General features: G+C 38.6%; 1 protein-coding gene across 2 annotated transcripts; it reads right to left on the reverse strand.

Annotated features, from left to right (window-relative positions):
- Positions 1-4890: 4890 nt before the first annotated feature.
- POGLUT3 (protein O-glucosyltransferase 3) lies at positions 4891-25354 on the reverse strand. Of its 2 annotated transcripts, none has more exons than XM_050333397.1 (8): positions 25126-25354; positions 20560-20757; positions 19870-20156; positions 18910-19126; positions 17343-17539; positions 16198-16392; positions 15030-15134; positions 4891-14178 (listed from the first exon to the last, which is right to left on the reverse strand). In XM_050333397.1, exons 1-8 carry the CDS (start codon positions 25352-25354, stop codon positions 14053-14055), a joined length of 1554 nt encoding a protein of 517 aa, XP_050189354.1. In that variant the 3' UTR covers positions 4891-14052. The 2 variants fall into 2 exon arrangements, with proteins under 2 accessions (XP_050189354.1, XP_050189355.1); XM_050333398.1 differs by lacking the exon at positions 25126-25354 and adding an exon at positions 21157-21248 and having other exon boundaries at positions 20560-20753.
- Between the last annotated feature and the right edge of the window lie 1103 nt (positions 25355-26457).

Below are 26457 nucleotides of genomic sequence, written 5' to 3' on the forward strand. Positions count from 1 at the left end.
CATGAGGTAAAGTTGAATAAGGAGGAGGAGGTTTGGAACAGATATCAAGTAATTATGGAAGAAAAGCAGAAATTTAGTGAAAATGCCAGACAGCTCAGCAACAATTTTGGCAATTTTAGCTTCCTTCCAGCAATTTCAGGTGTGGTAGCCATAATTCTTATTTAAATACCTAAAAAGCATGAGACATTTATACAGGACTATGATATTGCAAGTTATTTAAATATCAAAAAACAAGAGGCAAGCAATTTATTCCTAAATTGAAGCAGATGCATTTACCAAGACATTTCAAGTAAAAGAACATGTAATCATTTCATGCCATTTTTCAAATCTCCCTGTAGTATCTAATTCAGAAATCTACGCACCATAGGCTCACTCTGTAGCCACCAGAGCTAGAAAGGTACTTCCCCAGAGCAATTTTACAACAACTAAGATATCAATTGCCCTGCAAGGGTTCTTCCTGATGACTACATAGAGAACTTAAAAAACTACGCTCCTTGCTGATGGAATAAATCTGGTCACTGAAAGTCTGCCATGAGAAACAGGTTCAGCTGAAAACAGAAAAAAAATCAAGATTGAGTTTGAAAAAAAGCTGTGTCTTGGTAGGAGCAGACCACCCACAAATCTGTGAGTCAATAACACTGCCTAGTGATTAGCACTGCAGAGATTGTGAATTTAGGAATCTATTTTTATCCGCTTGACTTGCTTTGGTGAATACATTCAAAATATGCAAATATTCTTCATGCTTTTGTACCATAGCCGTTTTGTGCATCCAGAATGAATACCACAGAGAATATCATGTACCATGAAATGATAAGTGCAGTACCTAGCCTGGTTTTGATTAAAGCATTTTCTACAACACCTAGCAACTCTGTCTACAAGTAGAAAGGTAATAATCCGTAATGCTTGCGTCCTACTGAGAAATTAAGTCAGGAAGTATATTACTGTGAATACCGTTTCAGTTACTTGGCAGTACTTGCAGAAACAGGCTCTTGATCAGGTTTAGGTCCTTTACCAGAGAAACTAGAAAACACACAAAACATAATGAGGTTTCTAGCAGACAGACAAAGTTGCTTAAAAAACCCATCATCTACCGTCTCCCAGGAACAGGCAAAGGAAGTCAACTTGACCCATAAATATTTCCATATTTATGAAACAGCTTTCAAGTGGCTTATGAGAAATGAGTTCCAGTCCATTATAATTAATACTAAAAGACAGCTGCCGTCTGTGTGCTTAGTTTCTTCTGTTCTTCCTTCCCTTTAGTTTTGTCTTTACTTTGATGTTCAGCTTTGTTTTCCCTTGGATCATAGTTTCAGTTGTTTTCATCCTCACAGTGCACCCATAAATGTGGGACCAGAAAACACCGAGGGGCAATCAAAAGTAACTGTTTGATTTACATTACCATAATAAGCCTTATTTTACAACACCATGCCACAACTACAAAACAGTGAGATGAGCCAGTAGTAGAACACAACAAGCCACTAGTAGAACGTATCTTACACTGCACTGTGTAACTTCTACAGCCCTTGTCTCCTGAAGGTAAAAACTCTTCACCAGAGGAGGAAGATGTGTTCCTCTAAAACTTGTAAGTTCTTTGTTGTAGTGAAATACATGTGCATCCTGTAGAGAAGTGCAAATACACACTTGCAAAAGCCATAGTCTTTGTAACTTACAGTTGGGGAAAAAAGCTGTGAAGAGATTTTCCCATGCCCAACCTTACAGAATTTAAGAACCACAGTCATTGAAATGGTCCAATAAATCATATTCACATAGAAGAAATGGAACACATTGTTAGAAGAAATAGTTTATTTTTATATTAGAATAAGCTAATAGTTAAAGAGCTTTCAGAAAGAAATACATATAGGTATAAAGCACAGTCCTACATTCATTACTTAGAAAATATGTTGCAATACAGCATGTATATCCCTCAGTTTATTTGTCCTGGAAATAATTACTAAGTAAAACTCAGCTCCTCTTCTCCAGCTTAGGCTTAATAGAGCTACTTTGAAAAATAATGTTTTAATATTACCGAACTTTTTTTTTTTTTTTTTTTTTTTTAAAGTAAAACCAGGTCATCTTATTGTTCCTTGAATTTTTTTCTGGCCATTAGTAACTGTTTGTGACATGTAGAGTATACTATTCCTCCTTCCTTTTAAATAATAATAGATAATAAATGTATAACTGATGAACTACAGTCATCTGTTGGACAAGCAAACATGTAGGACAGGTCCTTACTTATGGAAGAATGACCTCTGTAGGTACATGGCCTTGAAGAAAAAAAAGGATTTACACAGAAGGACACAGAAGGGAAAAAGCAGGAATACTGAAAGGCAAAGAAGGAGGGAGCAGGTTTGTGGCCTCTCTCAAGAGCTGGTCCAGAAAACAGACTTGGGTATCATCAGAGAGCAGAAAGGAGATGAGCGGTGGACCTGAGGCTGAACAGGATACCAGTGTGAGTTGGGAATAATTCTGTGATCATCCTTAGGGATGGCACATAATTTCTTATCCAATGTTAATTCAAACTGTTTTATCTGGTATATAATGACATGGTCTTTAATTTTGTATTACAGACCTTTTATTTCCACACAAACCCCTTGTGTCACACAAACTAATCAGAGGAGGAGTGCATCTTTTCCAAAAAGCTGCAGAAAGGATTCAAACTAACACAAATGTTTGCAAAATAAAAGCTTGATTACTTGAAAAGATAAATGGGATACACATTTCTAAGTACAAGGAGGAAAAGAACTACTTAAGATAAATAAAAATTATTCCTAAAACTAACAATAAAACTGAGAAGCAAGAACAAAAACTGCTTTAACTGAAAATCAAGAATAGTTCCTGGAAGATGTAAGCACTAGACTGGGAAAAGTATCTAGCAATGAACAAATCTGCATTATCAGTGGCAGAAAAAGCATGAGCTAAAGGGACTTAGAGATGTCTAAGTACTATGATTCTGATCCTCATAAATTAGAACATAATTTCTATTATCTCTAGAGAAATACAAAAGATACAGACTCTGACTAAAGGAACAGCTATCAATGTTTCTCCTTCAGCAGGATTAATCAGAGACAGCGATTACTAAAGGTCTTTTTGATACATAAACACAATTTCTATTACTGCCAATGAGATTCTACATTTTCAGCCAGTGAAGAGCAGCCCTATCAATCAATGATGACACCTATACAAATCTCATTATTAGAGGGAGAAAAAGAGAACAGGGGTTTATGTGAGGAAAGACACAAGGTTTTCTACTATGTGTAAACATATCTGCAGCAAAATATGAGACAATTAAATGTAGAAAATTATCCAAAATACTGGATCTGATGTACATAACTCAGTATTTCTTGTTGCTAATTACTTAAACTTAGACCTCCTGTCACCTTCCATCTGAGTGAGTACCTGGCCTCAGGGAATATTTCTAGCCAAAAAAAAATTGGTTCATACAAATTTTTCTTCTTTCTTGATTGAAATGCAATTAGAACTCTACCACACACAAAAATAAAACCAGTTTATCTATAAAACCACTCACTCTCCAAAACATACTTGTTTAAGAAAGCTCCAAGGGGAAAATTGATGACTGAAGATCCAGGGCTCCCAAAACCTCTTGGTTTGGTCTGTAATTTTGAGTATTGAAAAAGTGGTGCTTTAAAAAATATTTGTACTGCATTAAAAGCCCAAAATTTATAGAAAAATCCCAGGGTTGTCCCCCCACTCACCCTTGTTTATCAAACACAGTACTTCAGCCTGGAGAAGAGGAGACTAAGGGGTGACCTCATTATTGTCTACAGTTTCCTCACAAGGGGAAATGGAGGGGTTGGCACTGATCTCTTCCCTCTGGTGGTCAGTGATAGGACCCGAGGGAATGGCCTGAAGTTGTCTCAGGGGAGGTTTAGGTTGAGTATCAGGAAAAGGTTCTCCACCCAGAGGGTGGTTGGGCTCTGGAACAGGCTCCCTGGGGAAGTGGTCACAGCACCAAGCCTGACAGAGTTCAAGAAATGTTTGGACAGTGCTCTCAGGCACCTGGTGTGTCTCTTGGGGCTGTCCTGTGCAGGGCTAGGAGTTGGACTTTGATGATTCTTGCAGGTCCCTTCCAACTAGTAGCTGTCATGAAGATCACAGAATGCAATCTCAATGCCTGAATGATGAAATTGCCCTCCATTTTACATTTCTGGGTCCATTTATCTTTCCACAGTGCTTGTTTCCCCCTCATCCTGGCAGGGAGGTGTCTCCACAAGCTGAAGCTCATGTCACAACATGAAAAATGTGCTTCCTGCCAGCTGGGAATGAGCACAGAAACCCACCTTTTTCCTTGAGGAGTAAGCCAGGAGGAGGGGGTGACTCACGGGGAGCTGGCACTACCCAGCAAGCCCAGCCTGCTCCAGGCCAGGGGTGTTGGATGGCTGCTGGGGAGTGACTCTTAGCCGTTTTTTTTTAATTTGATATTTGTTTAGTATGGTACTTCTATTACTGAATAGTTTAAGAGTTTAAATTAGCATCTAATTCATGAGCATTCAGGAAGGAGAGCATCAGTGATATCCTCCCTGTCAGAATATCTAATTTCTTAAAGAAAATTATAAGAAGAAGGAAATAATGCTCACTGACAATAAAGTTGATTTCAATGACTGTTGAAGAAATGCAATTTAATCTCCATATAGATCCATTTTAAAATGGATGATTTCATATTCACACTATAGATCCAGATTGAGGGAGTGGAAAATTTTAAATACATCAAAGAAAGAAGAAACTTTATTTCAGTTTATTAACCCTTATTATCATGTAGCATATTATCCTGTAATATTTTCTTTATCAAATGCATAAAAACAACCCAAAACAATAACTGAAGTATTTTTTAGTTTTATTTTTTATTTTGAAATAAACCTCTATATACGATTAATGTTGTTAGATCATCTAGCAAGATAAAATCAGATAGATAAAAGAAAAGAATTCTTCTACTGATTAAGCCAGGAGATGCTGTTCCATAAAAATTTTTGCCTTTTATGCAACAAAGAGCTTCAAAATCCTTCAATAAAGAAGAGGACATAAAGCACAAGAAAAAACACACCCTAGATTTGATGATGATATTGCAACTTGATTTCAAAGACTTTGAAACAGTGATAAAAAAGCTGTGCAAGTAATATAAATTCTGTTTGAAAGCAGGCCCAGCTGTGTTAACACACAAGATAGCTTTTGAAAGGTGCTGAGGCCAGTTTTAAGAGCCAGCTCTTGCCAGAGGCCTTCATCTTCATCAGTACTCCAAATTAAGATTTATTACAGAAAGCAATTACATGTAATTTAATATTAAATTAAAATGCAAAGCTAAATCCAGACAAGTATTATTCTGACTATATGGGAAGAATACAAATGTATGGACACTATTATACAAATAGGAAACTATAAATATAAATACACAACATTGTTCAATAGAAGAACGGAGAGGCCCCTGTAATTAGTTCTAGTCTAACTGAAAATACAGGGGATAGTTTCCCTACTGTAAGTGAATTCTACCTGATAACAGCGAAAAATGCCAGGAGAGATGTCATGGCTCCCAGAACTTGAGATGCCAACCAAGGGAGTACCTACCAGCTCCACGCCTGCAGCAAGTGTTCCTGTGAAGTCGAAACACTAATTTTGTCACTCAGGATTTGTTTTCTTTGATTGTTTTATTTCCCAAGGGAAAATCTGTCTCAGCAATCAGTGAACAACTGACTCTTCATGATCTGATGATTTTTTCAAGAAGGAAAAGAGGAGAAATTTTATAGGTTTTGATTGAATTCAATACACATTATTTCTTGTGTGACAAAGAGCCTTAGCTTAGTTTTAGTCTGTATTCTTTTCAGGCAACAACTTCAAGTCTTTGGGAACTATTAGAATATATTAATTTAATCAGAAAAAATTATTTCCCAAGGAATTACTGAGTATGGAAAAAGGACTTTAACCATTTATTAACTTAGGACAATGTAGCATAGCGATCCATTTGAGGAAGTTCAAAATTAATAAGATGGTTAATTAACACAGTTTTGCAGTAAAAGCCAAACCATTTTAAGCAAGAAGCCACAGAAAATGTCTGGATTTATTCTTACTTACTGCACTGGCTTACATAAGTGACCACTATCATTACCAGTATCATTACCATTATCACTATCAGTTTTCTCTTTTTCAATAGAACTGAGAATTCCTTTGGAACAAATCAGAAGCAATTAGGGGACTACAATCTGATATGATGTAATTTTCAAGGGCCAATTTTATGGGTTCAGTGGGACTTGATGTTGTTTCTGTTGCCCTGAAAATTACAGTTTGTCAGCCACGTTTATTAGGTTCTTCATATCTGGGCATAAGTTGTTAGAATTGTGCTTGATAGTGTAATCACAAGAAATAGACCTAACTGGTAAGGAAGAAAAGCTTCTTCTCCATAACTCTTCCAGTTTTGTATAATTTCTTACTTGCTTTAGGTTTTTAGCTAGTCTTGATAAGTAATGAAGACATTCAAGGGAATTGATTTAGGGGATCAACTATTGTTAAGATATCAAGTTCCTAGAAATAGGAAACTGCTTAGCTAGCCTTAAATGTCCTGTGTCTTAAATCCAAAGATATTCAAGCCAATTTTTCATTTGCCTATGCACAGTTGCTGCTTTTCCCTTATTTTTTTCATTGGAACAGGTAACCTGCAAGACCTTATTTTTTGCTACAGATTTGAATGAACTCAGCAAAAAATCCAATGCCATTTACTGTAATGGGACGAGAGTTTGGCCTTTCTATGTGAATATAATTTGTATTCCCCATCAAAAATGATTTTTAATGGCCTCCTTAACAAGATAATCCACCAAGGAAACTTATGACAACTGCACCTAGTAACCTACTTAACAGATCCAGTTAGACAACTATTACACATTACTGCGTGCCATCAAAGCAGGGTGTAACTTAATATTAAATTAATGTAGCAAACACATTTGATAGTGGACCATAAGTGCTTGAGGAGGTTGAGGGCGATAACTTACGAGCAGAATTGTCTGGCTTTGGAGTAATACTGACTTGGGCCTGGAATGGAGGAAACACCTACTGCATATGGAGGTTCAATCCATATGCACGTTATAGTTCAATCATCAGATTCCAGTAAATGCTTTAATTTGCTGGTGAATGGTGCACACTCAGAGATGTGTGTTCATGAAGGACTTCCTGAAGATTTCATTTCGTTCATGAACAACCATATGATGGCACCTGTCCCTAGAGGAGACCTCATTCCAATTGGCATCTTACAGCGCACAGATTGTCTGGTTTTGAGTTGATTGGTTCAAGCTTTACAGGGAAAACCAAATTTTCTTGTGTCTCTCTTATTTTGAAATAAAAGATCCCGTTGCTAATGTGTGACTGAAATGGAACTGTAATGAGGGAAATATATTATCTTGCAAAAGAGTAAATAGCAATAGCCATAGTATTAATTCACTATACATATAGTATTATTAATAGTCAGGAAAAAGTCACAGTTTTTCTGGATCCTGGATCTTTGGGAATAGTTTGATTTGAGACAACATTTTAGCACAGAAAACTTACTTTCCTGCATGTAATCAGAATTTGGAAACCATTTCACAAGAAATACTCAGAATTATTCTGCATCTTAAGTATGTAGTATTTGCATTTAAGTTTTGTCAAATATTTATGATTATTATGAAGTTATAATCTAAGTGATCTGTACCACTTCTAAATGTTTAGGTTTTTTAAAGAGTCACAAGTTAATTTAGTACAAATCAGGTACTTAAAATTTAGAGCTACTTTTCACTTTCAGTCACAGGAAGTTTGGATCAGTGAGACGGTTGACTACCTTAGAAACACGAGTGAATCTTTCACGAAATAGAGGAAATACCAAAGTCTAAATACTATAGAGTGGTTGTAAAGACATGCTGGAGTTTGTCAGCAGGGGTTAGTCCACATTAAAGTTCCTTTGTTCATAAAGCAGTAGAAAGAATTTATTGGCAGAAATGCAGCTTCTATCAGCAACAAACATTCCTGACATTTTTTAAATAACTTAACTTGCAGAACAGCATAAGTAAACTATCTTAAGGACACTTGCCAGAATTAGTTGAATCTCCTTCTCTGTAGGATTTTGCTTGAGTGATTATGTCAGAGGTATGATTTTTTTTGATTCTTCTGTATCTTAAATAAAACCTTACTGTATAACCCCAGCTCTTAATTTCAATGTTTCAAATTATCTAATCTTGGAGATCACTAATAGTGTACAGTAATACAGAGCTAGACTATTGCTGAAGTATCTCTTTAAATTTATTTTGCTTATGAAGTTCAAGGCATGCTTTGCCTTCACAACAAAAAATAGACCAAAGTATCTCTACCAGACATCTTTCTTTAAAAGAGTAACAACTTTTATCTACGTGTTTTTTGGTTTGGTTTGGGATAATATAGTTTGTTTGGTTTTTTAATTCATTAAATGAAATGAACTGTACTGACAAAATCACCTTCTTCCTCAGGTAACAGCTGATGGTACTAAGCATACGAGCAAAAAAATAAAATCATCATTTGGAAGCAAAGTGAGTTTTCACTCCAAACTATTTTCAGTGAGAGCAGATTTGTATTAACAAAATACTCAGAACTCTTTCTGTTGCAACAGTGAAAAATTTCGTGAGAGTAACATGCAAGACAAAATCAGGTGTTGGTCCTGTCAGATATTAACATGGTAACAACCATTTTGGTTTGTTGTGGGTATCACTCATGAGATAAGAGCATCTCGACAGCTGGAGTGGTGAAACAGCTTGGCTGGGCATTTTGGGAGATGAAGAGTAGCTGAAAATGTGATTATTGTTACTGAAAGATAAGCAAAATCATCTTCTAATGGTAAACAACCTCTCTGAGAAGCATAAGCTAAAGGGTAAGTTACAGTCTTAAAAGTATAGCTTGGATTAATCTACTTTCAGACAGGTTCCAGCTGGGATAATGTATTTTACGGGTTTTCAGCAGGAAGGTAATCATGTTTCACATGTCCTGTATCAGGCAGGCCATTCTGGCATTCTGCTGAGCTGTTGTGAGTCTCTCCACGCTATACTGCAAACCTGCGGTACAGATCCTGACTGATTTTTTTAGAGTTGGGAGTGTGATAGGAATATGTCATGATCGCTCACCAGTGGCCTAGAGAACATGCTGATATTTATGTATAACTTATAAAGTACAGTAATATTCCTACTGACTGCTTTAAATTAATTACTTTGATGGTTCATAACTGTACTGAAAACATTTTGTAATTGTCTCATTCCTGTAAAGTGTAAATTCAGCTTCTTGAATGAGCAGATCTTGCACTTTCAATCCAGGAATATAATGCCAAATCAATGCATCCTACTTCTGTCAAATCTTCTCTGTACTGCATGACTATGACTATTATATGTGGTGATAATATATAGTAATAATGTATACTATTATTATAATTTCATAGTTTTATAATCCAACAAATACCTTCAAAACTTCATCAATATTATCAAGGGAGACATAAACATCAACAAAGTGTCAGAACACAAAGGCTACACTGCCTCTTGGAGACACTGAAGAGCTGCATGTTTTCATCCTTCTGCTATGTGACTAGATAAATGCTTGTTGTGTGACTGAAATGTAGTTCATAGAATAATGAACATCTGGAGGTCATGTAGCCAAGCTTCATCTCCTTGGGGATATCAGTGTAAGATTTTTTTTCTCTTATCTAATTGGAATTTCCCACATTGCAGCTTTTGTCTGTGGTTTGTAGGCTTTCTGCTGTGTACCTCTGAGAAGCCTGGCTTCATCTTTTCTACACCCTCCCTCTAGAGTTCAGCAGGGTAATCTTTCCTTTAACTTCTCTTTTTATGGTTGACCTAACACTGCTCACTGGGCTTCTCCTCATACACCATGTGCCCCAATCCCTTTATCACCTCGTGGTCCATGGTGGATCTGCTCTGCTATGTCAACATATTTCTTGTACAGAGAATAAAAATGAAATAAAAAATAAAAAAAAATGAAATAAAAATAAAAAACTGAATACAGACTACCAAACAGAAGTGAAGGAACATCTGCCCTGACCTGCTGGCCACATCCCTGTTAATACACCTGTTGTTTATCACTGCTCACATGATGGGACTCGATAAAGGCAAGTCCTACAGATGTCTAAAATTACTTCAAACAGACATGCATGTAGCCCTTTTTCCCTTATTCTTACAGCAAAACACAAAATCAGGGCCATAGCTCTCTGTTGTAGAGATTTTCTTATTCATGAACTCGAAACAGAAGCACTGTGCTCAAGACTCAAGCATTAGTATTCCCATAGCCTCTTTAAAATGCTGTAGAAGTATTCACAGGCAAGAATATTCTGGTGGTTAAATCCTGTGAACCTAAACAATAGTATATTAATAAAAAATCTTGCCCTTACAGATATAACACGTTTGAAAAACTGCAGTGGTAAAGGAGTTGATAATATCATAGGTTTATATAATGATTCTTTTCCTTATTATAGTTTCTTTGCAAGCTTTTCAAACGTGCTCCAACAGGTGATGTATGTTTTTCCTGTCAGCTCTCCTCCCTAACTAAATAATTTACTTTATAATGTAATAAATGCCGGGCGTATGCTTCCCAGGATGGATGCTTGAATCTAACATTCCATCAGACAAGCTATCATTACAGCGGTTTTTTAATTATGAATCTACAAGGCGGGTCTGGCACAATACTGTCATGAAACTAGTGTACTGGTTATCTTGAGCCTAAAAATATATGAATTTTCATCTCCTTTATGTTCAACAGATTATGATTTACTAATTCTCATTTCAAGATGAAACTGAGACGGGGTATTTCCAAATGCAGGTGCCTAAATATATTAGGACATACATGATGTAACATAATAGCAGTGTTCACAGCAGGAAACTACTGCTTAGGTTAAAAGAATCTAAAAATAAGGAAGCCAAAGTAAAGGCCCTGCATGACCAACAGTCAGACCCCTTCTGTGTAGATTCCAATGTTTGAAAACATTGGCCCTGGGCTTTAGGAAATACTGTTTCAAACAAATAAACCTGTCTCTGTCATTACTCATAAACCCTTGATGAAAACAGGACAGATTTACTCTCTGTATTTAAAAGCTGAAATTTCTATAGGAAAATTCAGTAATGAGGCACGGTAATCGTTTTTTAGAATTACCACCACCAAGAGATTTTTATACCTTTGAACAGCTGTTGTTTTGGAACTACTGTAGCAGTAGTCTAAAAATACTGTTTAATGTATGTATTAAACTTTACTTGCACAAACAGGTTTTACTGAGTATTTAACAATGCCTGTAACACACCAGGCCAATGGTTATCATCCTGTCATCAAACTCAAATAGATCTGACATACTTTCTGGCCTGGTGGGGATATTATTAAGATTGCTCTTCATTGCAATTTAAATTGCATATAGTAGCACCAAGATGGAAAGAAGAAAGGCTTTTATCTTTGGAAGATATGTAGTTATAAATTGAACCAAATTTTCTCAAAGTACTATGGACTTTTAGTAAAAGTTCCACCGTGTCTTCACTGTTTTTTAAATTTTGGCAGGAAAATGAATGTATTCATATTTTTCAGGATATTTCTTGCCCATAAACTATAAAAGCATCTGCAAGGCATTCTGTGACAAACCAGCCTTTGCTTTGAGGGGATACTTATTTAAAAAGCAAGGATTTTTTTGGCAGAGAAGAATTTAGAATAGTTTCTTTCCCCCTTTTTATGAGGGAAGGAGGGATGAAATATTCATGTTTACTTATATTGATAATTTACATTTACTCTGATTCTTCTTCCAGTTTGAAAGACTTCTGTTTCAAACCAGGGAAGTTTTCCTACGCAGATTCTTCCAAAGAACTATAAAGTACACATCATGACTCCCTCTGTTCTCTCCCATTTTTAAAAATAAAAATGGATAATTTTTGGACTATTGGTTTGAAATGTGCGGAAAACTTTGTTGCTTCAACCATCTGGTAGGCTCAATTGTCTTTGATGAGCACACCACTTCCAAAAATACTGGTGAATATAAAATGCACATGCTATAATGGATAATATCAAAAATAGGATCATTCCATACAGTAAAAATTACTGTACACATAAAAGGAAAGAAGAGCCCATACTCAGTTGTGTCAGCTTCAGCAGTGGAACCCTCTTCCATAATTTTGATGTAGAAAATTTTATGTCAGACCAGTTGAACACATCTTTATAGCCTGAAGGTCTAGGACTGATTGTCATGCTAAATAAAAACACAACCACTATATTTATTAGTGTTAGAACTAAAACAAAGAGGATTATCGGTAGAGCAACACACTACAGAATTTTTTCTTAACTGGTATAATGTAATAAATGACTGATGGATTAACCTCTTTAGAAACCAGAAGTTCTTTCCATATTTAACATACTGAAAAATGTAGCCTTTCTTCCTGTTCTAATGCAGAAATTTTATGTGAGTAACTTGCAGTGAAGAACTTGCATGCTAGAATTAATCCAGCATGAGATTTAGAGCTACTAAACTTTGTGCATCAAAGCATTGGTATGGAGTTTGGTATCCAGGAAAGGTATAATCTGAGTGTAGCTGAGTTGGGAGCTCCTCAGGCAGCCACATCACCCAGGGTGAAAACGCAAAGGACAGAAATGGGTATGTGGACACTGGTCTTGGCATTGGTGTCTCCTTCCAAGACTGTTTATGCATTTTGAAGTAGACAAACTTGGGTAAAAATCAACAGATTTTTTGTATTTGGAGCCACATCCAGGACTAGGATTTTTCTTCTTTCCCACCCAAAGGTAAGCTTTATTGCAATGGTATGAGCAGCTCCTTCTGGCCCTGTGAATTTTGCATTGCTAGTTTCATGGCTGCACAACTTAAGTGGAAGACCTGGAGACCTCTTGTCTGGTCTGGAGCTAAGGCATTCTCTTGAAAAATGGCTTTAAATCAAACCAAGGAGGACAACTGGCTGCCAAATTGCTTAATATGGACTCTAACATCTACACTATTACACAGAAAGTACAGCATAGGATTTTCTGTCATATGTGTGAACCAAACAATGAAGTCTGATCTGCTCTCTGACTTCAGGATAAGGTTAGGCAGGATCCAAATTCAGAAAATTTAGTAAGATGTCCCTGGGGACTTAGGCACAGGAAAAAATAGTCCTGAACCCAAGTGAAAAAGATGGTGGCATTCCTTAGCTCTACACAAAAGTTAAACCTAGGTGGTCTAAAACTCTGTTAACACATTTCAGATTTCAAGTAGCCTAGAATACTGTAGATGGTATTGTTGAACTAAGACACCTGTATTTCGCCTGGCCTGAAATTCCCAAGTACTTTTGTATATTCACAGATACAGTCACTGGCAGGAAACAGGCCTTCAGAGTTGGCACTCGAAACATTGTGATTGTGATAGTTACACAGTCTGCTTTAAAGCAGCATTTAATTCCGGTGATTCACAGTCATGATGATTATAAACATTATAATCTCTCCCCCTCCTCTCCATTTTCCTCAAAAATTGATGAGTATTATATCATGTTGTCTATTCTGTTACCTGTCATAGACCACAAAATAATCTCAAAGCAAGACCAGATATGATACCTGTAAATACCAAATATTCCTTTTGTCTAGTAATAAAATTGTTTGTATAAAAGAATCCATCTAAAATTGAGGTAAACTTTATGAAGAAATCATAACACTGTTTTAATATGTTACACATGCTCCTTCAGAATAACTTGCACTGACTCATGACAAGATCTTCTGTGGTGATTGGTTCCTCACAAAACTTTGGTAAATAGGTCCCTGCTGGAACACAAGCAGCACTGTGTTCTTCCTGATGATGCAGTACATCAAACAAATTCCCCAGACACTCCCCATTACAGGCTCAGTATCTCTCTGGTGGTGGTCATGGAGCCAAAATTGTGGGAACTAACGTAGATCAGAGTGAGTGTGAAAAAGGGTATGAAAATACAAGAAGAATACATAACTAAGAATGTTTGCTAGTGCATTAAGTGTCTTAGATTTCACAGCTTAATCCTTATTCTTGCATTTTAAGTGGGTGATTTTCTCCATCCAGTACAGTTACAGATCTTCCCTTAAAGGCTTTTTCCTGTGGCAACTGCATACTGAGTCCCTGTCATCAGGCTGAGGTACAAGTTCCATTCCATCCCGTATTTCAGGTTTGCTGGCTTGGCGTTTGGCATATTCCTGAAATATGTAAACAACATTTAAGAATGCTATAAGCACCAACATATAATTCATGAAATAAATTTTTCCTCCTCCCTTCCACTCAGAAGCTTACCTTTACTCAGGCTCCTTATGTCATTGTTTACAACTTCTGTACAAGGTGTCTTTATAACACACCTGCTAATAGGCTACAGTGCCTCTGAAAACACCCTTAAATGTTTTTGCCTATTATTAATGGTAACTTGAATATTATCATTATTTGTGCCTCTAACTACTTTGTGTAGATAATGCTGTCATGTTTGTACACTGAACAGTTCTAAACTTTGTGTCAACCCGTGGCTGCTGAAGCTGACATCTAACTGCAAAGGAGAACAGGAAAAAAAGGATTTGTTCTTTCAGAGAAGAGAAACTTCTTTCACTAGAGATTTGCATCTCCTAGGGAAGCAATAACTATAGGGCCAGCTTCACCCCCTACCACTCCACTAGCCATACTTCTGTAACTTCTTTTCCAGGTATGCATTGTTTTGTAATACAATGGAGTATTTCATAATATGTGTGAGAAAGGAAGAAAACTGTATACCAATTATCTCTTACAGCGAGTTATTAGAAACCACATACCAAGTGACACTGAAAACAGGGTTGACTGTGGGGATGGGGACAAAAAACCATAAAATTGCTGATTCTGTAAAACAACTATTACGTCAGGTTGCCTCTTTAATGATAAAGCAGGTTTTAGCAAAGCTCTTCACACTGATCTCCTGTGAATATGAACCATGTCTGCTATTGATCTAAGGAAGGACTGAATGTGAAATTTGTAACATCGGTAGCAGTGGCAGCTGGGGGAAAGTAATAAAGTGATCTATTGTACTAACCTGGAGCACTTTATAATAGTAGCAGTAAAACCTGTGAGGCTGAAGTATTTCTCTTGCCATTAATTGTCCTTCTCTAGCAATTTTTTTTGCTTCTTCATCATTTTCCTGGAAAATTCAGATGGAACAAGTGAATAATAGAGAAATAAGTGAGTTGCTCAAAGCCTGGCTGTCAGTGGAAGTTTTATTAAATGGGCTATTCAAATCTGCAACTTTATTGAAATTACTGGTAGATTGCAAAGGCATGCTTTAAACTGCATATTTGCTTAAAAATACTGGATTGCTTCTGCTTAAAAATACTGGATTGCTTTTGCTTAAGGTACAACGTTTTTTGCTTAAGGTACAACTGGTACCTTAGGGCTATCAGTAATAACTTTCATGAATAACTGTACAATTTTGAAAACTCAAACTGATTACTGCTCTACTCTTTTGCCCAAGCCACAAGTCTCTACAAAATCAGGTCTGACATCTCCCAGACATACTCAGTTTTACAGAAGACAAACCCACAGATGTTGTACTCTCTTATGCAGTGGAACCCAATGTCTTCCTTTTAAAAATAACTCTGCTTGAATTCATGTACTTATTGTCAAGTTTTTTGGGTCTGTATTTCAGCTTTTAGTATTCCCTTCTGATTCCTTATGAAAAATTACAGTACTCTCAGAATAGAAACTTATTCTGTGTTTTTTAACCTAACAGCACTTTAACTAAAAGCACAAATGGTGTTTTCAATCACACAGTTCTGTCTTACAGGATCCCAGCATCTGATTTGGAGCATGTTACAGAACAGCAACTTTTTGTACATTCAGACAGAATATGCAGTAACTTCTGCCCTAGTCAGGGCCTAAAAAAATGCTATAGCATTAATTAAGTAGTATCTAGGATTCTGGTTGTTTCTTTGACAAGTACCTTAGTCAGTACACTAAGGCTCTGACTCATGAACACTTCGGCACATACCTAAAATGAATCCTGTGTACTGCCCTAAATAGAGATGGTTACTTCAACTAAGGTCTTCCCATCTAAAACCAACGAACAAAATGTACTTCCTTAATCCCAGGATCTTGATAGAGTCCATGCAAAATATATATGAGGAAATTCAAAAGAGGATAATATTAAGATGAATTCTTGTCATGTTTGTTTATCACTTTGAACATGAATTAGTAATGGAACTTACCTTAGCCCATTTTATCTTCTCTAGCAGGTCCTCTAAGTTTCTGTTAACTGGAACATAATGTTTCCAAGGTTTTAATCCAATATAAAAGTGTTCATAGTATTGGGAATCTTGCTTCAGTATTAGACTGTCACCCAGCAAGAGGTACGGAAACCTGTAAGCTGCTACAGTGCCATCTACATTCACTTGGTATTTGTACTACAATATGAAGAGGAAAAAAAGTGAAACATTTTGTATCAGGATGGGAACACTGACTGTATGAATGATTATTTTAACAGGCAAGAAGTAATCATGTTTATTAATTCTCATCTTCAAACCCGTTTTAGTGTTAAGTAGGTGTAGTTTCATGGTGTTCTGGATAACATAACGGAAGAAGGATATATCTTCAACCACAGGCTGACAGTCAGGAACCTTTGTGTCACAGGTACTGCCTGATGGGTATTCTACTGACGTGCCCCAGGATAGAGCAAGGGGTACAGTGGGGAAGGAAATAAAACTAATCTATGCTTAAATTAAAAAAGAATAATTTATTCTAACTTAAAATTAAATTATTATGTAGAATAATTTTGAAATATGTGTTTTTATATAAAATAATCTGAAATATTATACTAAAAGTAACCATGAATGCACTGCTCTGGCAGATGTTCTCAGCATTCCTGATATTCCTGATATGTCAATGTTTGGAACACAACTTCAACTGGAATGTATTATAATGGCTTTATATAGGACTCTAGTCCTCTTTACTTTTTATATGTCTGAGGCAACAGAATTTATATGCTAAAGTGCAACAAACTTTAACTTGTTACTCCCAGGACTCTTCCTGACATCCATAATGTACTTGCAGTGTATACAGGTTGTGTCCATTCTTTTCATATTTACCCCAATTAAAAGAAACACTGATGGTGAGAAATCAAATTTCTCAATCTGTTCAAAAATAAAAATAAAAATAAGCCCAGATCTCTCTCTAGGGGTCTTTCTTGGCTTTCTTTACCAGTGTGTCACATAAGACATTGATTACAGGTGGTTTACCTACCCCACATGGACCAGTATAGCGTAATTGTTTTATTTACTGAACGGAATCAACAAAAGTAAGCCTTGTCTTTTCAGCTGGTAAGAACTTCACAGCAAAACTCTAATTTGCTTGTTACCTTAAAGAAGTCAAAGAAGCCCATCAGCTGAACCTTTCCCAGCTCTTCTTCTTTTTCTCTGAAGAAGAAATATCCTGTTATTCCAGCATCTAGTAGTTCTGGATTTTCCTTGGATAACTTGACAAGATGGAGACGTTCTTCCCGGCTGTCTCGACCTCTAAATAAAGCTCGCTCAGTTTTGTTTTCCCAGAATGGGCCTATGACAATTCAGAGATAGGGTAAAAGCAAACAGAAATGAAATGTTCATTGCATGTTTAGTGCAAATAAGGAACTTGGTGTGACAGTGGCATTACACTCAGAGACATGGTAAAACAGGCATGGTTTCTCCCAGTGAATCCATAACAACTTATGAATCACAGGGTTGAACACCCAGTTCTGGCGTGAGTTTTGTGATGAGAAATCGAGCCACTTATACGAGGAAAATCAGAGAATTGTTTTTCCACTCGACAATTTTATATTTAAATAACTTCAACTATCTTGAAAGCTACAGAAGGGATTATAATAAAATATATAAGTAAAATACTAATAATTAAAGTAATTCTTCATCCATAAAGCCTACCACAATAACCAAATTTCTTTAGCAAAACCCACTTCTGTTACCCAACAATTTAATTAGGTCTCTGAGGAATCACTTAACAATGCCTTGAAAAGGAAAATAAATGGCTATGTTGTGTCCTCTAGATACTTAGCAAGAGCCTGAAAGACTTAATCTCTGCTTACTACCTGTTTTTAAAAACATTAAATATGTCCTTCCTTACATTTCTGCTGAAAATTTCCTTGACATGCCTACTAAGTGGAATACTTTCTTATTGTCTCTTAATTGGAAATGCAGCTGTACTAAATCAGTAAGCACAGAATGCCTTGAATTGATAATTTAATTAAAATATTTAAAAACTAATAAAGAAAAGAGCATCTGAGAACTAATTAAATAAAAATAATTAACATCTCACTCAAGTTTTACTCCTTAGGTATTGTAAATATGCCATGTTCTGATCCCTAAGTATTCATTAATTTCTGGGGGAGAGGAAGATGCCTGCCAGTAAAACCGACTCTTTTTTCAAAGCTAGAAAAACAACTCAGAAGATCCAACTCTAAGGTATTTTTTTATACAGGCAATATTTCCTCATTTGAAAGATCTGTAGCATAATAGTTTACTTCTTTCAGGATACAAATTCATTTTTTTGTAAACAGAACACTGGGCCACAACACCATCAGGAAAAGAATTACTATTTGATTAGAAACATATTTGAGTGCTTCAGTGAGGAGAAAGGCCTTTTAACTATATTTACTTTTCTTTTGACAGGTCACACTAGGTATCTTCTGGTTACCTTTAGGTCAAAATTCACCATTATTACAAACTGTACTTTTTTTAGGTTCTAAATCCCTAGCATACACCTCCTTAGTGGCAGGGTTGAAACTGTTACAACCTGTAAAGACTATCCTGCTTGTATTAAGAGATCTCCTGGGGCACTTGTGAACTGATGCCTTTAACGCATTATTTGAGTGCAATTTGCTTCTTCGAAGGAAATCAGAGATTCTTTCTTTAAATCAATGATCTCTAATTTACCTGTATTTCCTTGAATTGAAAGGAGATCGTTTGTGACTCCACGTAGGGTTTCCAGAGTTGAGTGGGTTACATCATACGTTGGAAGGACGATATCTCTTGAATCCACAGAGCCACACCATGAAATGACAGGTATAGGACCAGGTGTATCATTAGCTTTCCGATACTCAACTGGCCAGTCTCCAACATTAAGATAAAACTCCACATCAGGAAGACGAACCTAAATGTATACCCAAGAAAGGATAATAACACAAAGAGATAAGCCGTTTGTCACTTTCACATATATTCTTCAGTTCTCTTACGTCACGCAGATTCAATAAACCTAACGCATAGTTCATAGCTTTAGCTGTGCTTAAGGGTATGAATTTCAAGTTTCTGCCCTGCTAGCGAGTATGAAAGGAGCACTCAGGAGCCATGGAGTATGAAAGAAGCCAGGAAATGGCTGATAGTCAGGACTTTGCCCCTGCACCTTCCCTAGCATTTTCATCACTGCCAAGGCCAGCCCCCACATATTACCCCTTAGATACAACAACAGATGTTGTGCTGCCATATTTAAATATGTTTAGCCTGCAGAAGAGATGACTGAGAGGGGATCTTACCAATGCTTACAAATAATCTTAAGGGCAGGTGTCAAGAGAGCGACTTTTTCCAGTGGTGCCCAGAGACAGGACAAGGGTAAACAGGTATATGCTGAAAGACAGGGAGTTCTATCTGAATATGAAGAAAAACTTCTTCCTGTGAGGGTGACAGAGCACTAGAAGAGGTTGCCTAGAGAGGCTGTGGAGTCTCCTTGCCTGAAGATATTCAAAACCTGCCTAGAGTTGATCCTGTGCAACCTGTTCTGGGTGAACCTGCTTTGGCAAGGGAGTTGGACTAGACAATCTCCAGAGGTCCCTTCCCAGCCCAACCATTCTGTGACTCTGTGATATTGCCTTAATAGTCTTACGTGATCAAAACTGATACCTTTCTTGCCAGTGACAGGAACATTTCATCAGAGAACATTTTGAAGTCTGTGTACTTCCCTAAGGAACGACGGTAGATGTGATTATCTAGAATAGTGTAATGAACAATAGCACCTCCTGTTTGACTGAACTTCGCTGGGATTTCCTTAAGCATTCGCTGAAGGTCAATGGTGGGAAAAGAAACGAAGTCTTTTGTAATCTGAGGTTCTTGGGGTGGACAAGACATAATGTTCTGCCAGACCTCAGAGTCTTCTTCAGGACAGTCACAATATTCATGATAAACTGGTCCTGGGGAAAACAAAGCACTTTGAGTCTGTATTTGTGATCCTCCAACAATCATAATTCCCCAAACATGTACACATATATATGTAGACATTACAGTGGTTTGGCATTTTTTATTCTATGTTTTCTTAAGTTTTCCTGGGAAATCATTCTTCCTGTAATTTCTGGAATTTAGCAGTGTAACTGAGAAAACAGCAATATTCTTCTCTTTTCAGGAATACTAGATTTTGTGTTATCAGGGCGAAATTAATTTGCAAAATGAAGCTCCATTATTATGAACCTGCCAAGCACACAGGGGATTCACAACAGCTCTAACTGTCCACAGCTACCACAGCTCAGGTATTGCCATTTCAATTACAGCCTAATTCAGAACTTTGATATGTTACATTAAATCAAAAAATACCCTTACCTTTCAAAATATAAGGAGAACGAGCTACATGCTGATCACCATAAAGTATCTCGATTTTTAAGCCTTTCATGACACTTCCATACATCCGATACCGCATAAGAAATGTACCATCATTTCTATCCAAAGGCAGAGGGGTGTAAATTCTGGTGACTTCTTTTGGAGAAAGTGCTTTAATTACCACTTTAAACTGTGTTCTTCCTGAAAAGAGGAAAATAAAAACAGATAAAAGCACCTTAAGCTATTAGAATCACATCTACTAAACAAAGGTGAGAGTAAACTCTTCCCGATTAAGACCATGGAATTTAATTTAACTTTTCACTAGAATTTAATTATACCAAGTTGGTAAGATTGATTTCCAGTGATGAAAGATCATCCTACCAAATTTTCTTGACCATCACATACCTATAAATGGTAAACCTCTAAGTGGAGATAAAAAGTTAGATAATTGATTATAAGATAGAAGGAAAGCTTAAAAGTATTTTGAAGCTAAGATTAGGTTCAATACTAAGTTTTCAAGTTAGTGCCCTGAGGAAAAATAATTTCCTCTGGAGTAAGAAAGACAGGAAACTAACTTAAAATAACAGGAGAAAAGAATACTTGCCAGCTTGTGGAAAGGCAGTTGCAGCATGCAGGAGTCAGATACTAATTGTTCAGCTTTGGGCTGTTGCTGACTGTCTTGCACATTTAAAGTCCCAGCTACTGAAAAGTAGGGATAAGAGAGTGATAACAGAGATGTTCCCTGGACACCTGTCTGACCTGTGCTTAAGGATCACCAGCACTTCATGATGAATGCACTATAACTTTTAAACTGGATATGGGATATTTTATGGATGAGTACACGTAAATGTAATACTGTTATATTCCCTTATTCTCTCACAAGTGGTCAACAATAACTTTATTCTTAAAAAAAAAAAAAGGAGGGACAGATTATTTGCAAAATGTTATAGTCTAAGCACTGTGAACCAAACAAATACAATGAATGTTACCACCAAGTATAATAATACAGAAATAAATGAAACTGAAAAAATCCAGATAAAATCAACATGTTACTAAAATTTGAATGTGTCACAGCAGCACTAAATGACTGAGATGTTACAGTTAATTCTACACTTTGCATCCACAAATAAATGCACTGATATGGTAAGTGCAGGAGTCTTTCAATGATCAATCAGACTTCCTTAGAGCACTGGTTCTTGAAATTGTATTCAAGTAAACTACTGTGCAAGAGCCTCCAGATTAAATGACTCTCCTGAAGAAATAGACATCTTTGCCTCTAAATGGCACTGCTAGTCACAACCACCTTTTTCAACTTGCTTCAAAGTAGCTGACTTTAACCAAGTATTCTCCCCCTATGACTATCAGCTAGCATTATTTGGATTTAAAAAGCCTTCAAATCCAGAGAATGTCATAAGGCAGGATCACAGAGAAAAGAGTTTTCTGGTATCACATCTTTGTCTCTTTCTACCCATTTCATAAAACAGCATTTTCACTGGGTACAGAGATCACCTACCACAGAAAACAGTTTTCAGTTGTCATAAAAATGAATGAATATTGAGAAATCACAAGTCAACTACTACTGGATTTCATCTCCTTGTCCTCACCTACATGAAATAACTACGTGGGTCCTTTTCCCTGCTGGTTATGTCCTCACTACTCTAGAGATACGAAAACTCTCCAAGAAAAAGCTAACCCCACTGAAAGTGAGGGGGAAGAAAAGGGAGACTAAATATTTAATGCAAGTACAAAGTATTCACTGAAGGCAACAGGATTTCTGTTTATGATCTACAACACTCATTGTGTAGTGGGGTCAAGGCCATTAAGTACTACTGAAGTATCTAATTATGACAGGTTTTTGCTGACTTTTTTTTATTTGGACTAAGGTTATCATGGTAATTTCACTCATGCTTTTTGGTTCTCTCAGTCCAAAGGAATGATAAAAAGAAAAATGTGTCCTTGTTGAATCATCACCACTAGTAGTTCTCTGTAACCCTGAAAACATGTCTGGGACAGCATTTTAAGTACAAAATAATTTCCCAATAATGAAGAAATACTAAAATACAGACACCATCAAAATGGGATACTTTGAGAAACCCAGATGAAGACACTTGCTTAATGTATTTTTTTCTCTTGGAGGAGAAGGGAGTCAACTAAGAGGTATATGAAGGAGTAGCATACACTTTAACAAAGTCAGATGTGAGAACATATATCCAGGAGCAAAGAAATACAGGCCACGGTAGGAAATTGTGTGTGACCCTCACAAAACCCCAGGTATTGTGGTCAATAAGACCCGAGGGAGGTCCTGCAGTGCCCGGGGACAAAGATGAGTGTAACTGAGAGGCACTAACTCTGTTTAGCAACACGAGCTGGAAGAAGTGTGCCACAGCTCTTTGAAAGTATTTGGTAAAACCTACAAGAATACCTGGGGGGCCTTAAAAATATTTGTTAGCAGAGTATGTAGATCATCTGAAGAACAGTTAACTGCTAACTTTATCATGGTCAATGGTACATAAACACATGGTTGGCAGCTGTTAAACCCAGGGGAAAAATTAGCAGAAAAGAATGATGAGGCAATCCAAGTATCCAAAGAAAAAAATCTATGCAGCTCATACTAAAACAAAGTTCTGTATTTTCAGCAGTGATTTTCTAACCTTTGGAACAAATTTTCTAGGGAAACAGTGAATTCTGCATCATTTGGCATCATCCTACAAAGATGAGTCAAAGACTTACAGCCTCTAGGTTGAAATCACAGTGCAGTGTGCAGTGGTGTGTGTCAATTCTGCTGAATAGCCTTGACACTCAGAAGACAAATCTGGATTTAAAATCTACTAATTCTACTATACAAGTTTCATAATGAATTCCAGTAAGTACTGACCTATTCGACTGAAATTCTAATCTTCACAAAGCGCAATTTAATAGATCTGCACAAATTTTACAAATGGGAAGTCCTGACTGCACCACTCCTGCTCTGATTGCAGTGCTCCTGTTTGTGCAATCGAGGTGATAATGCAGTTTTATTTTGCTATCCCAACAGGGACATTTTAGATGTATTTAATTGATATTGGAAAGCACTGCATTAATTGCAATTCTTGCTGACATTTTACAGATAGAATTTGAATACTTAAAATAATTCAAGAATGGAAGTTTGTAGCCCATGTCTATATGAATACATTAAACAGTGTTTATGCACTGGAATATGATCAACTGCACTTCTAAATTGTTAGAGGATCCTTGGCACTCTCCTAAATAATTCTTGGCATGGCTCAGCAGTTAGCACAGGCCGAGTCAACTGCTCCTCCCTGCCAGCAGCACACATGCTTGGTCTTGGTTTGGAGGCTACAGCTGTATGAATGGAGATCACACCATGCCAGATGGCATTGGGACCTGGAAACTTTCCTGGGACACTGAATTTATTAACATAAATATTAACACCCATGAACACACTGAGGTCAACACTAGGTTCTCAGTACCCATGTCCTACCAGTTTATATTGAAGCCTTTAAACTAGCATGAGAACCAACTGAACTTCACACCTTTTCACCTTTAGGAACCTGCTTGAACCCAAGGCTCTCCCTGCACAGCTGAAATCAGCCTCCACTTCACTGGCAGTGAGTGTGCAGCCTCATTCTTGTGTACAATTACAAAACTGCTGAAATCCAGCAACAAGTTGTAGCAGCAGCTGTAAAAAGTCCAGACGTGAAGTATCTGCCAGACTGAAGACATAACCTGTATATAGTAGCAGCCTTCAAACTGCAAGATACCAAGAGGCTGTGCACACTTGGTAGATACCCTCTCAGTACCATCTATATGAACAGTAAAGAGCAAAATAAGTAGCTTCTACCCTATACAAATTAACAACACGGGATTTCCACTGGGGCTATCTCAGGGTTATCTTCATTATGGAATCTGCGATGCAGAAGCGATTTTTATTCTAAATTTAAATCATTCATACAGAGCCCGTGGAGCTAACTTGCCGCAGCAAGCAGCTGACTGATAGAATATGGCTGGCTTGCAAGAACAAACCCAATTCCTACCCTCAGGAGAAGTGTCATGGGATGGTGTGTGCTTGTGCTGAGTAAATAACAGATGAAAATTGCTCCTTAATGGAGCAGCAGTAGAATAACAGAGCCCAGAGGGCCGTGCTGACCGAGACAGAAATTTTAAGCAACTGGTGTCCGTGCACCATTAAAGATAATTGCGTTATCACTTCCCAGCAGGGTACTGTGATCTTACAGCCACTCGCTCCAGGAGCACTGGTTTATTTGTAGCTTGCTGGTTCGCTGCTGTAAATCCCACACTGTGTACAGGAGGCTAAGGGTGAGAGGCAGAGCTCCGCGGAGGAGGCACTGGGCTGCACCAGAAGAAAGGACAGGTCTGACCACGTGCGTGTCCCGGGCGGTGCGGGACCAGGCGCGGAGGGCAGCCCGGGACCAGCGAGCGCTCGAAGCGGGGAAGGAAGAGGGGAAGTGGAAGGCGAAGGCAGCTCCGTACAGCTGCTGCGGGGAAATCGCATCCCCGGGCAGGGACTCCACCCCGCGCCCCTGCCCGCCCCGAGCACACGTACGGTACCTGGCGGGGAGCGGGAGAAGTTGCGTCCGGCCGCGCTGACCGCCTGGATGTAGAAGTACCGCACGGGCAGGGTGAGCCCCGCGTCCAGCCCGGGGCCCCACGCCAGGCTCCGCTCGGCGCTCACGGGCTCCGCCGGCTCCGCCGGCCGCAGCAGAGGCCAGGCGGCGCCCAGCAGCACCGCCAGCAGCGGCGGCAACCCACGGGCCCGCTTCGCCCCGCCGCCCCCCATCGCCCTCGGCCGCCGAGCCCCGCCGCGCCGCCCTGGCCGCGCCCGCTCGGAACGGAGCGCCGGGGTCTCCTCCGGCCCTGCGCGGCCCCGCTCCCGCTCTCCGCCGGCGGCCGCCGCCTCCTCCCCGCCCCGCGGGGCGGCCCGACGGGGCCGGGGCCGGACGCAGCCTGAGGGAGGTGCGGGTAGGGCCGGGCTGTCCCCGGGCGCCTGAATCCGGCACCGCCTTTCCTCCTCCTCCTCCTCCCCCACGCTGCCCGGGACGAGCCGAAGGAGTCGTGGGCGGGTCGTCTGGTGATGTAGCCCTGGGAGCTCGGGGGCCGAGAAGTTCCCCCAGCAGAAGGCGTGTGCCAGACTGGGGAGCAGGCGGCGGGAGCGCCGGGCCAGGTTCGGAGCCGTGCGCTTTCCAAGAGCCGCGGAAAATACAGAAAAGGCGGTGTGAGAGCGAGGAGCTGGGCTCGGACCCGCTAGTCTGTGTGCGGCTGCGCTGCGCCCAGCGCTTGCCTGTCCCGAGAGGATTTCGTTCCCTGACTGTGGGCGCTGTGCAGTACACGCTGAAGGGCTCACGATTAGTATGTGTGTGTCATCTTCTCCTCCAACAACACTTTGCCTGTCGTTAGGATACAACTCAGCCGGCAATTGAACAGGTGGTCTGGAATTTAAAAAGGAAAAAAATCGTCTTTCTCTAAAGCTTATGATTACTGTCTGTGCCAGTTTATTTACAGAGATTGCTGTCAAAAGGACAAAAAAACCCGACATAATTTAACATTCCTCCTTGCTCTTTCTAGTCTCATGCCTTGTCCCAGCACATCTCAGGCACACACCCATGCCTAAGTGCTTCTGAGATCTGTGGGGAAGATGTTGCTGGTGGCCTCCCTAGAGCAGTAATGTTTGGTGATGGGGAAGGAGAGATTACTGCGTTATTCTCTAGAAAATGTAACAACAAAGTAATTTCATAGATTGAATATGTTGGGATACAATTACAGAGAGAAAAACTCCAATGATTTGTCTCCTTAGGTTGTTTTATCATTTATACTAGAAGCATTTGCTGCTACTAGAAAGTATTTCATCGTGTCAGGAGATGGGAGGGCTCACAAGGCTGTAGG

Source organism: Myiozetetes cayanensis, unplaced genomic scaffold (genome assembly GCF_022539395.1).
Source record: "Myiozetetes cayanensis isolate MyiCay16 unplaced genomic scaffold, myiCay2020 scf5-8, whole genome shotgun sequence".
NCBI classification, from domain to species: domain Eukaryota; kingdom Metazoa; phylum Chordata; class Aves; order Passeriformes; family Tyrannidae; genus Myiozetetes; species Myiozetetes cayanensis.

Excerpts from the sequence above, each read along its gene's own strand:
- POGLUT3 (XM_050333397.1), bottom strand. The coding sequence starts at position 25,354 with ATGGGGGGCGGCGGGGCGAAGCGGGCCCGTGGGTTGCCGCCGCTGCTG. Across the intron at positions 17,540-18,909 it reads TTCAATTCAAGGAAATACAG|GCCCATTCTGGGAAAACAAA; the intron begins GTAAATTAGAGA and ends GAATTGTCATAG. Across the intron at positions 15,135-16,197 it reads AGAAGATAAAATGGGCTAAG|GAAAATGATGAAGAAGCAAA; the intron begins GTAAGTTCCATT and ends TGAATTTTCCAG.